Source organism: Euleptes europaea, chromosome 19 (assembly GCF_029931775.1).
Source record: "Euleptes europaea isolate rEulEur1 chromosome 19, rEulEur1.hap1, whole genome shotgun sequence".
In the NCBI taxonomy this organism is placed as follows: domain Eukaryota; kingdom Metazoa; phylum Chordata; class Lepidosauria; order Squamata; family Sphaerodactylidae; genus Euleptes; species Euleptes europaea.
The window spans coordinates 19773189-19787206 of record NC_079330.1 but is presented as its reverse complement, the minus strand read 5'-3'; the positions used below and the strand labels follow the sequence as shown (position 1 = coordinate 19787206).

The following is a 14018-nucleotide window of genomic DNA, read 5'->3' as shown; positions in this document are numbered from 1 at the left end:
GTTCAGGGCATAAACAGTTGCTTCAGGTTATGACGAACATCTAAAATCTTGTGCTCAGGTGTTTAATACATCTTGCATTTTCTGCAATAAGTTTCCAGTCAACGTGTAAAGAAGCTGTAAATACAAGAGGCTCTGTGTCCTGGTGGACAAAGCCTAGTTACCAACTGCTTCAATTCCTTCGTTTGGTGGGATTAAATGTGATTGCTTGTCAGCGAGAACAAATCAGAGAAAGATGGTATAGAGAGACAGCGTGGTATAGTGGTAAGAGCAGCGGTTTGGAGCAGTGGACTCTAATCTGGAGAACCAGGTTCGATTCCCCACTCCTCCACATGAGCGGCGGACGCTAATCTGGTGAACCAGGTTGGTTTCCCCACTCCTACACATGAAGCCAGCTGGATGGCCTTGGGTTAGTCTCTTAGAGCTCTCTCAGCCCCACGTACCTCACAGGGTGTCTGTTGTGGGGAGGGGAATGGAAGGTGATTGTAAGCTGGTTTGATTCTCCCTTAAGTGGTAGAGAAAGTCGGCATATAAAAACCAACTCTTCTTCTTAAAAACATTATACAGATGGTGGTGGTGGTGAGAGACACACACTCATTCTCCCATATCTCCAGGTACTGAAACGGGATGAAGTGAAAGCCACTACTTCTTTCATTTTCAGATCCCGTGGTGAGCTCGTCTAGGACAGCAGCAACCTGTGGCGGGGACTCTGTTTGTCTGGTCGACTGTGAGACTGGTATCGTTTTGAAAAAGTACAAAGTGGCTGGAGAGGTAGGAAAGGACGAACCCCCCCATGTCATGTATGTGCCAAGTACGAGCATCAGTTGCTTTCGTTGGCCGAGGAGCGGTTGTGATGTCTTATGCTGCGCACAATGTAGAATTCTGTGCTGCAGAGCATTCTGAATTGTGCAGCGGGAAATTGTGCTGTTATAATGAAATGTGCGAGACGATCCCTTTTCCTCCTAGCTGTCCATGCCCAGAATTTGGGTTTTGGAATCTTTCAGCAGAAACCGTCTATGCATTTTCATTTAAGTTACTAGCCATTACTACATCCTGTGGTAGTGTTCCAAAAGTTCATTATGCATTTTGAGAAGAAATGCTTCTTTTCATCTCTTCTGAAACTACTGCCCCTTATCTTCGTTGAGTGACTCCAAGCTCTGGTATTATGGGAGAGGGAGAAGTTCTATCTATCCACTTTCTCCACCTCATGCATAGTTTTGTCATCTTCTGTGATGTTCTTAGTAATTAACCTATTCTCTAAACTGCAAGTCCCCAACACTTTGGCTTTCACCACAGAGAAGGAGCCTCAACCCCTTGATCATTTTGGTTGCCCTTTTCCAGGTCCTTCATGGCCATGCTTCATTTGGCTCTGCTGTCGGAAACCAAGTATTTTATTTATTCATAGAAGCCACACTGTGCTTTTCTCTCGCTTATAAAGCAGCTTTGAACCAATTTGTACCCAATATAGGATGTTCGGTCTGTTTGGATGTTTTAATCCAAGGCTTGCATTTCTCTGGAACCAAGGCCTGTGCAGTTTGTTTCCATTAACAGCCTGGCTTCTGACCTGGCGCTTCTTTCCCCTCCGCTGTCGCCAACAGGAGTTTTTCACTGTCACATGGACAACCCTCACAATGGTGACCAGCGATGGGCGCAAAAAAAAGCACAACGTCCTGGCTGCCGCCGGGAGACGAGGCATCGTGAAGCTGATCCACGTGGCTGCCGACTATTGCTATGGAGAAATAAAGGCCCACAAGAAGCCCATCGCTACTGCCTGCTTCAGTCCGATCAACGAAACACATCTCTTCAGTAAGTCTCCTTTTCTGGGTCATTCAGGCAGCCCTCAGCTTGCCTCTCAGAAGCAGGGCACAGCTGCCTTTGCCTATTGTGTGGGTAAGACTGGCATGGTGTAGTGGTTAAGAGTGGTGGTTTGGAGCGGTGGACTCTAATCTGGAGAACCGGGTTTGATTCCCGACTCCTCCACATGAGTGGCAGATGCTAATCTGATGAACTGGGTTGGTTTTCCCACTGCTACGCATGAAGCCAGCTGGGGGACCTTGGGCTAGTCACAGCTCTCTCAGAACTCTCTTAGCCCCACCTACCTCACAGGGTGTCTGTTGTGGGGAGGGGAAGGGAAGGGATTGTAAGCCTGTTTGAGTCTGCCTTAACTTGTAGAGAAAGTTGGCATATAAAAATCAGCTCTTCTTCTTCTGCTTCTGCTTGCTGGATTGCTGCAGTTCTGAATCCAGGATTTTGTAGCCATAACTGTCAAACCCTGTAAATTCACCTGAGGCCCATTAAATTATTCACATGATGAATTTTGCAGATGTTTGCCTGAATATGTGTTCACCACACCAGCATGGTGTAGTGGTTAAGAGTAGTGGTTTGGAGCGGTGGACTCTGATCTGGAGAACCAGGTTTGATTCCCCTCTCCTCCACAGGAGCGGCGGAGGGTAATCTGGCGAACCAGGTTGGTTTCCCCACTCTCATACATGAAGCCAGCTGGGTGACCTTGGGCTAGTCACAGCTCTCTCAGAACTCTCTCAGCTCCACCTACCTCACAGGGTGTCTGTTGCAGGGAGGGGAAGGGAAGGTGATTGTAAGCCGGTTTGATTCTTCCTTAAGTGGTAGAGAAACTCAGCATTTAAAAACCAACTCTTCTTCTTCAAGGAAGGGAAGAGTGCCTGTGCCTGAGAAGGCCACCTTTATGTTTTCTGACTGTCTCACCAGGCTGTTATGTTCTCTCCCCCCCCCCCCAGCTGCCTCCTATGACAAGAAAATATGTGTGTGGGACATTGGAGTGCCAGACTGCGACTACAATTTCAAAGAAAGGTAACGATATAAAAGCTGCTTTTCAGGGCTACAGAGAGATGAACCGCTAACGAGAAGCGGGAACTAAGACGTGTTTCACTTGCCAGGCAGCTGATGGTGCTGGAGACAGTGGCGACACCGTTGCGGATTGCCCTGGTGCCCTCTTGCCCGGACCGGTACTTGGTGGCTGGCTGCGAGCAGGGCTGCTTTGCCTGGGATATTAGGGTGGATGAGAAGCAACAGAAAAACAGGTGAGTTGCATTTCCTTTTCAAGAAAGTGGGGGGAGCACTGTAAACGATTCATGTATATATTATATAATTTCTGCCTTCCTGACGTCACTTCAAAGGTGGCGGAATTTTTGATGGAAGTTGTCGATATTAGGACTAAAGTCTAAACCATATTTAAATCAAAAATGTACGGATAGTGAATTTTGTGTACTGCTTACATTGTGTTTCTGAGTATATGCCAATAAAGGTCAACTGATTGATTGTATAACTTCTGCAGCACTTTTCATGGGTTAAAAAGCAAACAGCCTTCCTCCCAGTTTTTCCCAGGCTACCTCACAGGGTTGTTGTGAGGATAAATTGGGCTGAGCAAATGACCTAAGGCCATGTGTCGACCGGCAGCCTCTCGCCCAGGTCCGGAATGCTGATGACAGCCCTTTCAGACTCCCAATGGGCAAGGTGTGGTTCATTTAATAATAAGGTCGAGAGCTTTTCTTTGCCAAAGCCATAGCTCTCCGGCCTTCGCTTTATCCCTGGGAAAGTTGCACTCACAACAAACGCAGTTCCTCTCATTTTGTAAAATGAAGTTTATTTTAAGGAACATGAAGAAAACGCTCACGGTCCATAACAAGCACATAAAACTATCCTACTCACTAGTGAGAGTTGTCAGAAGAAAAAAAGAACAGCTGACTCCAGGAGGAGGTTAATGCCTTAAAAAAACCTCCCCCACCAATCAAGGTCGAACACTCAATCGCTCTGCGCCAAGCAACATTCAGTCTTAGAGCCATACACCTGTTACTTCTATATTGGTTATGCAGGGCAGAATTTTGAATATACCATACCCAGACAGGACCTGTCCTTGCTCTTCTGGCTCTATTGATTCATTAGCTCATGCCCTCTTGGAATGCTGCTTTTATGAGGAACTTCGATCACATTATATCTCTCTCCTTTTAACATATAAATCTAATGCCTCTGTGTCTGACATAATGCCTTTTTTTACTAAGTGACAGGGATCCCAAGGCTACATTGTCAGTGGCAAGATTTGTTTCAGTCCTTATATCCCTCAAACATTACATATATGCTGCTCAAGACCAACGGATCAAGGAGCTTCTAAGGGATAAAGGAAAGTTACTTCCATACAGGCCTCCTATTGAATTTTTAGGGCTGATTTTCAGATCAAGATTTCCTGTACTCGGCCAAACTGCCAGTGTGGTACTTTGAACAATGTTATTGCTTCTCTCCGGTTTTCTTCCTCCCCCGATAGTCTTTTTCTATTTCATTTTATTTAAAACCCATGAAAGCTGAGATGGATAAAAATCCGGACAGTCAGTTGCTTGAGTGATGATCCCCCAATAGGAGGGTTTGTTTGTTTCCTTTTCTCCCCTGTGACTGTGCTCTTCCAATGTTTCAGACCTCATGAAGTGGAATTTCAGTTCCCAGATGATGAGGGGAACGAGACCTCTTCCCACCGGGTGGATGGCCTGGCCTTTTTGAATGAAGACATTGTGGGTAGGGAATCTGCATCCAAATAAGTGTTTAATTTTTTGCACGTGTCATCATTATCTTGAAACCTAGAATTCCAATAGCTAAACAAAATTACATCCGGGCTTGCAGTGGATTTAGAATTAGCAACAATTTCTGCCAGGGAACCCCCTTCCCCCTACTGGAAATCTGCAGTTCACCCTCATTTCTAAGACTTCATCAGTATAGTATAGTATTTGTTTAGCCATAGGCCATTACATAACTTAAGACTTCATCAAGCAGTGCCTTTTCACTCTCAAGCCTAACTTTTGCAACCATGAAAACCTAGAAATTTGGTTTTTAAAAGAAACATTTTAATTGCATTTTTAAAAGACAACAGCGCTGAGTTAGATGGACCAGTAGCCTGTGGTATAGGGCAGCTTCCTATATCCAAATTTCTAAATCCGCTTTAGCCTGATTTTTTTGCTTAGATTTGGCAAGGTGAATCTGTATTTCTGGCCCTTTTAATCCTAGACAATACGGAAACCACACTCCAGGCAGATTAAAAATGATTGATTGGGTACTAAATTCGGTCTTCTGCATGGCATTGCTGAAGATGTGGACCCCTAGATAGCACTTTTAATTTGCAGGCTGCTTTATCATCTTTATTGTATATGTTCTCACCACTGCCCTGTGAGGTAGGCCCTAGTCCCATTTTATCAACAGAGTGAGAACTTACCCAAGGATTTGGCAGAAGTAGGACTCCAGTCAAGGGCTTCTGGGGCTTAATTCAGCTCTTTTCCCAGCCTCTGGATTTCAGTACTTTTTTTCTTTTAAGGTTACCGTAATCAACAGACATCTCATTTTCTAAGAAAATATGTTCTAGTAACAAGTCCTGTTTCCCTCTTTGCAGTCACCAAAAGTTCTAAGATGGGGTCCATAAACCTTTGGAGCTGGAGCCGCTCTTTCAAAGAACAAGGGAAAGGATCGCGGAGGACGGTGCAGGCAGTCATTCTGGCGGAACTGGAATGGTCCCCAACAGACCTGCCTTACCTCACTCTCAGCACGTGCCCAAGTAAGTGCCAACTTCTCCTTAAGAAATCTTCCAACTGAAACCACACACTTTGATTTGGACACTGGCTTTCTTTGTGCTCCTGCAGCAGAAGAGTACGTATTCTGTGGCGACGAGAAAGGAAGCGTGTGGCTTTACGACCTCAGTAACCACTTGTCGGCTCTGAGTGCTACCAAGGAAGACCGTGCGACCAAGAGAATAGGACCCGCACAGGTAGAGAAGCAGCTTATCTTCTCGGGTTCGCAGTTTGGGCCTGCTCAGTTGACGCGGAGTTACAAGAATTGCCTAGATTCTAGTCCAGTAGCACCTTAGAAATCAACAAGATTTTGGGGGTATGAGCTTTCGAGAGTCGGAAGCTTATACCCCAAAAATTCTTGTTGGTGTCTAAGGTGCTGCTGGACTCGAACCTAACTTTTCCACTTCAGACTAGCACGGCTACCCTCCTGAATTACTTTCTAAATTAAATTTGCACGCACCACAAAAAGATTTTGGGCTACTGGAGATGTCAAATTGCAGTCAGGTTTCCTTGGAGCAGTTGCATGAGCAAATTTCTCCTAAGATATGGTCGGACTGATGCATGAAGGATCTCTTTAATTTTCTGAAGTTACTGGGCTGGTTCATATTTTTATTTTTTGCACAGTTGTGGCTATACCCCCACCTGGTGGTCAGAGCTCTCATTCTGGATCAGTAATTCATGACAAAATGGCAACCTTTATATGATCATTACTCACGTGCCAGGAATACTTATTAAAAATAAGGAATTTAGAGAATTACTTTAGAAATTAATTAACGAGTGTCTCTAACAGTGGTTATATGTCTAAAATAACTGATGTTATTTTGACCTGACGATAGTTTTGACTTTGTAATGCTGGGGAGTAGAAATAGATTTGATTCTTTCCCCTTATTCCCCTTACTTTCTGAATCCCTTTATAAAAACAATAAAGTATATCAAAAAAAGAAAAAAAGAACAGCAGTTATGCAAAGGTAACCTCTGCTGCTGCCACAATAGGGTCAGGAAGATTTCCCTCTATAATACAGGTGGGGCACGAATTCTGTCTTTGTTCTGGGGTTGTAATTATGGTCAGGCTGTTGGGTGGCATTGAAAGGCATCTAATTCAGTTTCTTTTGGGCCGAGTTAGAAGAAGGATGACTTCCTCACCTCTAAGCCTTTTGGACAGCCATATAGAAACCTGCACGTGTAAGCTTCACCCAGCTCAGTTTGCCCGCTGAGAACCCAAGTCGTTTTTTAAGGAGAAAAACAGAACTGCTTGTTTGAACAAGACGTTTAAGACACTGTGTGCTAGAAATGCATCCGTCTAGTTCACCAAAGTATTATTTCCTGTCCATGTGAACACACACAGTATTAGTTGTCCACCAGCGTGGTGTAGTCGTTAAGAGTGGTGGTTTGGAGTGATGGTCTCTAATCTGGAGAACTGGGTTTGATTCCCCAGTCCTCCACATGAGCGGCGGATGCTAATCTGGTGAACCAGGTTGGTTTCCCTACTTCTCCACATGAAGCCAGCTGGGTGGCCTTGGGCTAGTCACAGCTTTCTTAGAGCTCTCTCAGCCCCACCTACCTCACAGGGTGTCTGTTGTGGGGAAGGGAAGGTGATTGTAAGCCGGTTTGATTCTTCCTTAAGTGGTAGAGAAAGTCGGCATATAAAAACCAACTCTTCTTACTTTCTGCCCGATAATCTGTATACTATCTTGGCCTCCTTCTCTCCTTGTGAACATGGACAATGCACGTACCAGCACACACCCTTCGGTGGCTGAAAAAAAAGAACGTAATGCACATGAAAAGTGTCAGCAAGCCAATGCAGTTGCACGTCTTGTTCTGCTAGTGTCTCCTGCTCACCTCCTTTGACTCCACGCAGGTTCTCAAGTGGCCGGAACTGAAAGCGAACGGAGAGCCTTTGACAGACGTCTTGGTGAACAATGTGGTCGCCGACCCCTCCTTCACTTACCTGGTTGCTCTGACTGACGTAAACATTGCTGCGATATGGAAGAAAGCCTAGCTGGCCTGGCTTGCTGCCGCCCCCAAAGGAGAGGAGCCTCATTTTTCGTCCTGTCTCAGTAGTGCAGTATTTGTGACCGTTCACAGAGAATAACCAGAAGGGGAAGATTTAAGTTCATGTTATCAATGCAAGGAAAATCAACAAAAAAGGGGTTGGCTAGAACCATGTCTTGTTATTGCCAATACCTGCATCTCTTAACTGTGAGTTTGCTTCATTGGTGTACTAAGTGTATTTGTTTTATAGAAAGACAGTATTTAATAAAACTTGATACCAGATTATCTCAGTTGTTGTTTTTTTAAAGTGAAGTCAGGAAGAAGGGATAGCCTGGGAACAGAACGAGGTACTTCTGGGTACATAACCTGCCCCATCTCAGTATTCAAATTTCAATACCTTTATTGGCATACCATCAAGCAGTCGATTAAATAAAACCAACCCTCTAATCATTTAACCTCCGCCTCTTAACAATTTCATCAAAAAATTTAGCCACAGATTCAATAGTCTCAGAATCTCGGGAGGATAACAACAATTTGATCTTACTATCATCAGCTTGATCTACATGATTTGAGAGAAAGGGATCTAAAAGGACCGCACGAATTTCACAATAAAATAGACCATACAAGAGCATATGGTCAATACTTTCAATCTCCCCCAGGGCACATTTACACACCCCGGCAGAGTATGGAATTTTCTTATATCTCCCATACAGAATAGCAGAAGGGAGAACATTAAAATGGGCTAACATAAATGCCCTCCGGAGATGAGGGACAGTAAGACAGGACAAGTACTTTGGCATGGAATTTGATATTCCCCATCGCAGCGGTGAGCATCTTCAAGAAGCTAGACTTCTAAGTTCTTGCATTTCAACATAAATAATTCTTTGCTTGATCAAAACATATGCTGCTCTCCATCTCAGTATTGTAGAGTAGGTAGTAATAGATCAAAAATACCAACAATTTTTCTTAGAAAATCTTTAACATGCCCTGCTCCAGTCCCCAGAATTTCAGTCATCCCAGTGAATCACCCAAATGTTCTTGTCTGCTGTCAGTTCTCAGAACAGACCATTCCTCACTTTGCATTCGCAGCAGCACATGCCCTCTCCTGGTCTGTAGGTGTTTTGTAGGGGGGAATGGAGAACAAATTAATGAACTTCCTCTAAGAAAATAATAATCAAAGATCATCATCTCACATATCACGAACAAACTTTTATTAGCCAACGAAAATGGTATCACTGAATGAAACTTACACAGGAGTCAGGAAACATTTCTTTGAAGCAACAAATAAGAATCACAAACTTGAAAAATTAGTTATTTACAAAGTAGGGACTTAAATGGCATTTAACTATTCAATTCCTTCTTGTTTGTCTTTTATGGCAACCTGAAAGAGAGAGAGACAGATGACTTAGTGCAAGCTGATCTATCTACTTTCTTGTTGAAGGAGCAACAACTTTGGAAAAAGATAAAAAGGAAGCGGCTTAGAATATCAAATGAAGCTGCTGGCCATGTGGGCAGACAAGTCTGGATCTTCCTGGTACCACCCATATCAGGCACCATTCTTCTTACCCTAGCTCCATGCAATGGCCATTTCCCCCCTGCCACCAAGGCACTTTTCAAAGAGGCAATTGACATATTCGAACAGTCTGTCTAGCAGGTCCTCCAATTCCCCAGCTTTAATATTTAATGTTTTTTTAAAAAATACCATCCAGCTTCTTTCCTTGTGGAGATACAGCCTTTCCCCTTATCTCCTCAACAAAAAAGGGCTAAATGCTGGGAATTCAGAGAACCTGAAAGATTGTTATAATACGTAAATCGCCAATTTTTTAAAAAAGCCCCCTGATGGCACAGGGGGAATTGACCCCCCCAAAAAAATGGGGGGGGGGGAGAGAGGTAAACTCAACCTGAAAGTTGAATCAAAACAAAAGGGTTCAGCTGAACAACACTAAAATAACAACAAATAAATGTATTAATATGGTGCGCAGTATAGTTAAAAACACAGGGCCTATAGTGTAGGCTAACTGTTCCCAATAAGTACATATAACACATACACAGTTGATGTCTATCCATACAGTGACTAAACTAGGACCAAACTAGGCAAGGATGAAAAAAAAATATTCCTAATGCAATGTTTTTAAAGATTTTTTTAAATTAAGGATAATTTTTTATAAAAGTATATATTTTGAGTAAAAATGAAATATTTTCTTTACTCTTATATTCATGAGAGAGAGAGAGAGAGAGAGAGAGAGAGAGAGAGAGAGAGAGAGACACACACACACACACACACAGACACTTTGGTCATTGTATGGATATACATCAACAGTTGTATGTGTTATATGTATTTATTTATTGGGAATAGTTAGCCTACACTATAGGTCCCGTGTTTTTAACTACAGGGGGAATTGGCCATCCTGGGGGACTGCAGCAGGGAAAACCTGCAATGAGGAATCCCTGTCGCCGCTGTGAGGTATCAACAGCCCCACCAGCAGTGGGGAAACCACACAAACCCATGTTGTGTGGGGAAATGCCCATGTTGTGAAAGCCGTGTCGAGATTCAGTGGGGGGTGCTGGCTTACCCGGAACCTTTCCTCCAGCAGGGAGAGCTCACTGATGAGATCTGTGATAGCATTGGTGAAAGCTTCCTGGGGACTGTAGTCGGGGGTGGTCTGAACACGAATGATGATCTTATGCTCAAGGGGGTGAGGGACTTTGTATCCCGCAAATAGAACCTGAGGATCTTTCAATAACTGCCTGAAACACAAGAAAGGAGAGAGAAGCAAAATGAGCTTGTTAGGAAAACCAGAACTACTGTGCTCCATCCAGTCATAGGCTGAATAATCCAGCATTTCAACAGTGGGGTCAACCAGGTGTGTCAAGAAACTCAACTGCAAAACAAGGAAAGCAAGATCCTGTATGTTCCTAGTATATTGCCTGTGATAATGCAAATTCTACTTGGCTATCAGAGCTGGAGGCTCTTGTATTGTTTACTGAAAATATTACAATCCATCACTTTCAGCTCCCAATTTAACATGAATATAATAAAAAAAAAACCAGTACAAGCAGCATTTTAAAAAACCCACTTGCAACAGTCTAAGAACCGTTATGAAAATTCTTAACACATAAAACCAGCACAGCATAAAAATCAGTCATCAAACCAAGAGAGAAGCCAGCAAAAGTTTTTGTCAACCCAAAAAGGGTGGTAGGGGGTGGGATGGACCCCAACATTTAAACAGGTGGTGGTGGTAAGTTTATCCCTTTTACCACCATTTTATCCAGATGATGCTTCTAAATAAACACCATAAATTGTTACTCACGACTTAATGATATTCCCAAGCGTGTGGTCTTCCTTGTTGATGGTAAACAAACAGGCATTTGGTACTTTGGTATCCTTGTTTATCGTAATCCTGAGGAGGGGGTAGAGAGGTTAAACAAAGGCAATGTTTATACTAGTTAACAGATATACCCAAAGAACTCCCTGTCCCAGGATGTGGTGACGGCTGCCAACTTGGAAGGCTTTAAGAGGGGAGTGGACATGTTCATAGAGAAGGGTATTCATGGCTACTAGTCAAAATGGTTACTAATCATGATGCATATCCTCTCTAGAATCAGAGGAGCATGCCTATTATATTAGGTGCTGTGGAACACAAGCAGGATGCTGCTGCGGTCATCTTGTTTGTGGGCATTCTAAAGGCACCTGGTTGGCCATTGTGTGAACAGATTGCTGGACTTGATGGGCCTTGGTCTGATCCAGCATGGCTTTTCTCATGGCGGCCGACTTGGAAGGCTTTAAGAGAGGACATGTTCATGGAGGATCTGGCTATCCATGGCTGCTAAAAATGAATACTAATGACGCATACCAATTCTCTACGGTATCAGAGGAGCATGCCTATTATATTAGGTGCTGTGGAACACAGGCAGGATAATGCTGCTGCAATCATCTTCTTTGTGGGCTTCCTAAAGGCACCTGATTGGCCACTGCGTGAACAGACTGAGGGACTTGATGGGCTTTGGTCTGATCCAGCAGGGCTTTTCTTATGTTCTTAAGTTACTCCAAGCATTTTGCTATGGGACAGATGCTTGCAGAACAAGTGGAGTCAAAGAGCACTCCTCTGCTGCCCATGCATAACTGTAGGCAAACAGCTACCATCACTACAATGTGAGCACTACAAGCTTCACGTTTTTGCAGGGCAGGAATCAGGGCCAGCAAGTCAGGCATTTTACAAAACAAAATGTGCTTACATATGACCTATGAAACTTCTCATACAAAGTCAGACCATCTATGTAGTGTCTACAGTACTGTCTACTGACTGGCAGCAGCTCTCCAGGGTCTCAGCAGGCACAGAAATGATTTCCCCAATACCTGCTATTTGTGATCCTTCATATGGGGACTGAACATGGGACCTTCTGTATGCAAAATACTTCCCTTTAACAGTAAACCCTTCCTGCTCAACAGCAGAATAATTTCCATATGTACGGCTAAGGCCGAACTTGCAGTTTTTTTGGCCCTGTCCCAGAGGAACTGTCTCTCTAGTGAGACCAAGGCCCTGCGGGACCTAACAAAGTTAGATCAAGATGTTCTGGCAGGCCTTCGTTTGAGGACAGCAACTGTGTATATCATGGCTGGCCTGCCCCCCTTCTGTTTTCTTGTTCCATCTTACTGATTCTTTTTTTTGGGGGGGTCCTGATTGCGTTTCCACCTAGCCCACTGTGGTCCAGCTTGCTATTGATGCACACCAATTGGTTCTATGGGTTTTATTGTTAAATGTTTATTAAACTGTAATAGTGTTTTGTGTATTGAATTTTTATATAATATGTTGGATTGTTTCTTACTGATTGTTAGCGGCTCTGAGCTTTGCCTCGGCCGGGGAAGAGAGTGTGGTATAAATCTAATTAAATAAATAAACATTCATACATGGCAAAAATAAGCAAAGGAAACACAGGAAACTGCCTTATACTAAGTTAGACCCTTCATTCATGTGCTCCAGTACTGTCTATATTGACAGGCAGCAAGTCCACTCTTAGAGAAAGGTCTTTCCCAGCACTTGCTATTAGAAATCCTTTATCTTTAGTTATGTCCAATGTGGCAGCCTCACTTTCAGACCATTTCAATTTACACACACCCCATTCCTTTTGTCCTGCACTACCCCAGTCAAACTCCTTACTTTTGTACTATTTTCCTTTTTTTTGGGGGGGGGGGGAAATCCCATTTCATATTTCTTTCCTTTTCTCTGCCCCCCCCCTTAGCCCCTACTCCACACCCCTTTCTCCAGATGGTTTTAAGCATATTAAAGGTAACGGATGCTCAACAAGGTTTGGAGGCACCTGTTTTAGCTTCGGATGCCAGGGAGAGAACCTGAGCGCTCCTGCATGCAAGCAGGGCCGGTGCTACCATTATGCGAACTAGGCGGTCACCTAGGGCGCAGACCTCAGAGGGGGTCAGAACTGGCCTGAGGGGCACAGTGTTAAACATTCATTTCTTTTTTTATTATTATTAAAGATTTTTAATAAATTTTCAAACAAAACAAAATACAAAAAATATATCAATATAGATAGCTACATAATAAGAATATATCTATGAAGAAATTCACAAAAACTAGCCAAACATACAATTAATACATTCTTATTACAATTATCTTATCCATTGTGTTCCCACCTCCCTCCACCACACCACCGTGTTGAACTTCCGGAGAAGTGTCTAAACAGTTTATTAATAAATCATTTAACTAAACTGAAATTACAAAATTGAAGCTACAACTTGTTCACTATACCCATAAAATTCATTTTTGCCCGTTTATCCCAATATGCGAATGCTTTGGACCTCATATTTTTAAAAAATCTTCCATATCCTTCCCCTGCATGTCCGTTTCTTGAAGGGAAAAAAAATGCAACTTATATATTTTTTTTGTTTTAAAATAAGTACCACCGCAGTGCTATGGAATATAATTGATTATAACGTCTTGTGAAAAGCTTTGCAGGAATGCATCAGGCTTTTTTCTACAAGACATCTGTTTTTGAATATTGGTTAGCAATGGGGGGGGGGGTGCACAAGTAATTAGCCTTGCAAAAAAGACTGGCACCGGCCCTGCCTGCAAGGAGAGCGTTTCACCCCATTGCTGGCCAAGGCCCTCCCGCCTCCCCGCTCCCCAATACCGCCTTCCCCTCCTCCACTCACTTTTCCTCCCCTTCGAAGAGCAAGAAGGACTCGAAGGCCGGAGGCGCGTTCATAACTCCCCGCTCCTCTCCCCTCGCAACCCGAGAACTTCCGCTTCCGGGCCGTGGGGCCGCGCGTTCGCTGCCGGGGTCACGAAGCGACGGGAGAACGCGGCTGCCTCTAGCGCCCCCTGGCGGGCTGGAGGAGGAAACGGGAGGCCGCCTCTTTTAGCCCGAGGCTGCGCTAGGGCACCACCTAAAGGACGCCAGGAGTATCGCACGCCTCCCTTCCTCTTTCAG

The 14018-nt window shown here is 43.9% G+C and overlaps 2 protein-coding genes across 2 annotated transcripts in view; one reads left to right on the top strand and one right to left on the bottom strand.

Annotated features, from left to right (window-relative positions):
• The window catches only part of LRWD1 (leucine rich repeats and WD repeat domain containing 1), a 40537-nt gene extending 32681 nt beyond the window's left edge, over positions 1-7856 (top strand). Inside the window, exons 9-16 of the mRNA XM_056864958.1 lie at positions 659-768; positions 1596-1803; positions 2754-2826; positions 2913-3056; positions 4442-4539; positions 5405-5566; positions 5652-5776; positions 7438-7856. Coding sequence (XP_056720936.1) covers positions 659-768; positions 1596-1803; positions 2754-2826; positions 2913-3056; positions 4442-4539; positions 5405-5566; positions 5652-5776; positions 7438-7578 — 1061 coding nt within the window. The 3' untranslated portion in view covers positions 7579-7856. The remainder of the gene's footprint in view (positions 1-658; positions 769-1595; positions 1804-2753; positions 2827-2912; positions 3057-4441; positions 4540-5404; positions 5567-5651; positions 5777-7437) is intronic.
• Positions 7857-8901: 1045 nt separating this feature from the next.
• On the bottom strand, positions 8902-13811 carry POLR2J (RNA polymerase II subunit J). Its single transcript, XM_056865291.1, has 4 exons — positions 13741-13811; positions 10883-10972; positions 10145-10319; positions 8902-8952 (listed from the first exon to the last, which is right to left on the bottom strand). Exons 1-4 carry the CDS (start codon positions 13791-13793, stop codon positions 8917-8919), a joined length of 354 nt encoding a protein of 117 aa, XP_056721269.1. The 5' UTR covers positions 13794-13811; the 3' UTR covers positions 8902-8916.
• Between the last annotated feature and the right edge of the window lie 207 nt (positions 13812-14018).

Coding starts and splice junctions, on each gene's coding strand:
- POLR2J (XM_056865291.1), bottom strand. CDS start 13,793: ATGAACGCGCCTCCGGCCTTCGAGTCCTTCTTGCTCTTCGAAGGGGAG. Junction 10,320..10,882: donor CTTGGGAATATCATTAAGTC/GTGAGTAACAAT, acceptor CTTGTGTTTCAG/GCAGTTATTGAAAGATCCTC. Junction 8,953..10,144: donor TGCTGGAGGAAAGGTTCCGG/GTAAGCCAGCAC, acceptor TCTCTCTTTCAG/GTTGCCATAAAAGACAAACA.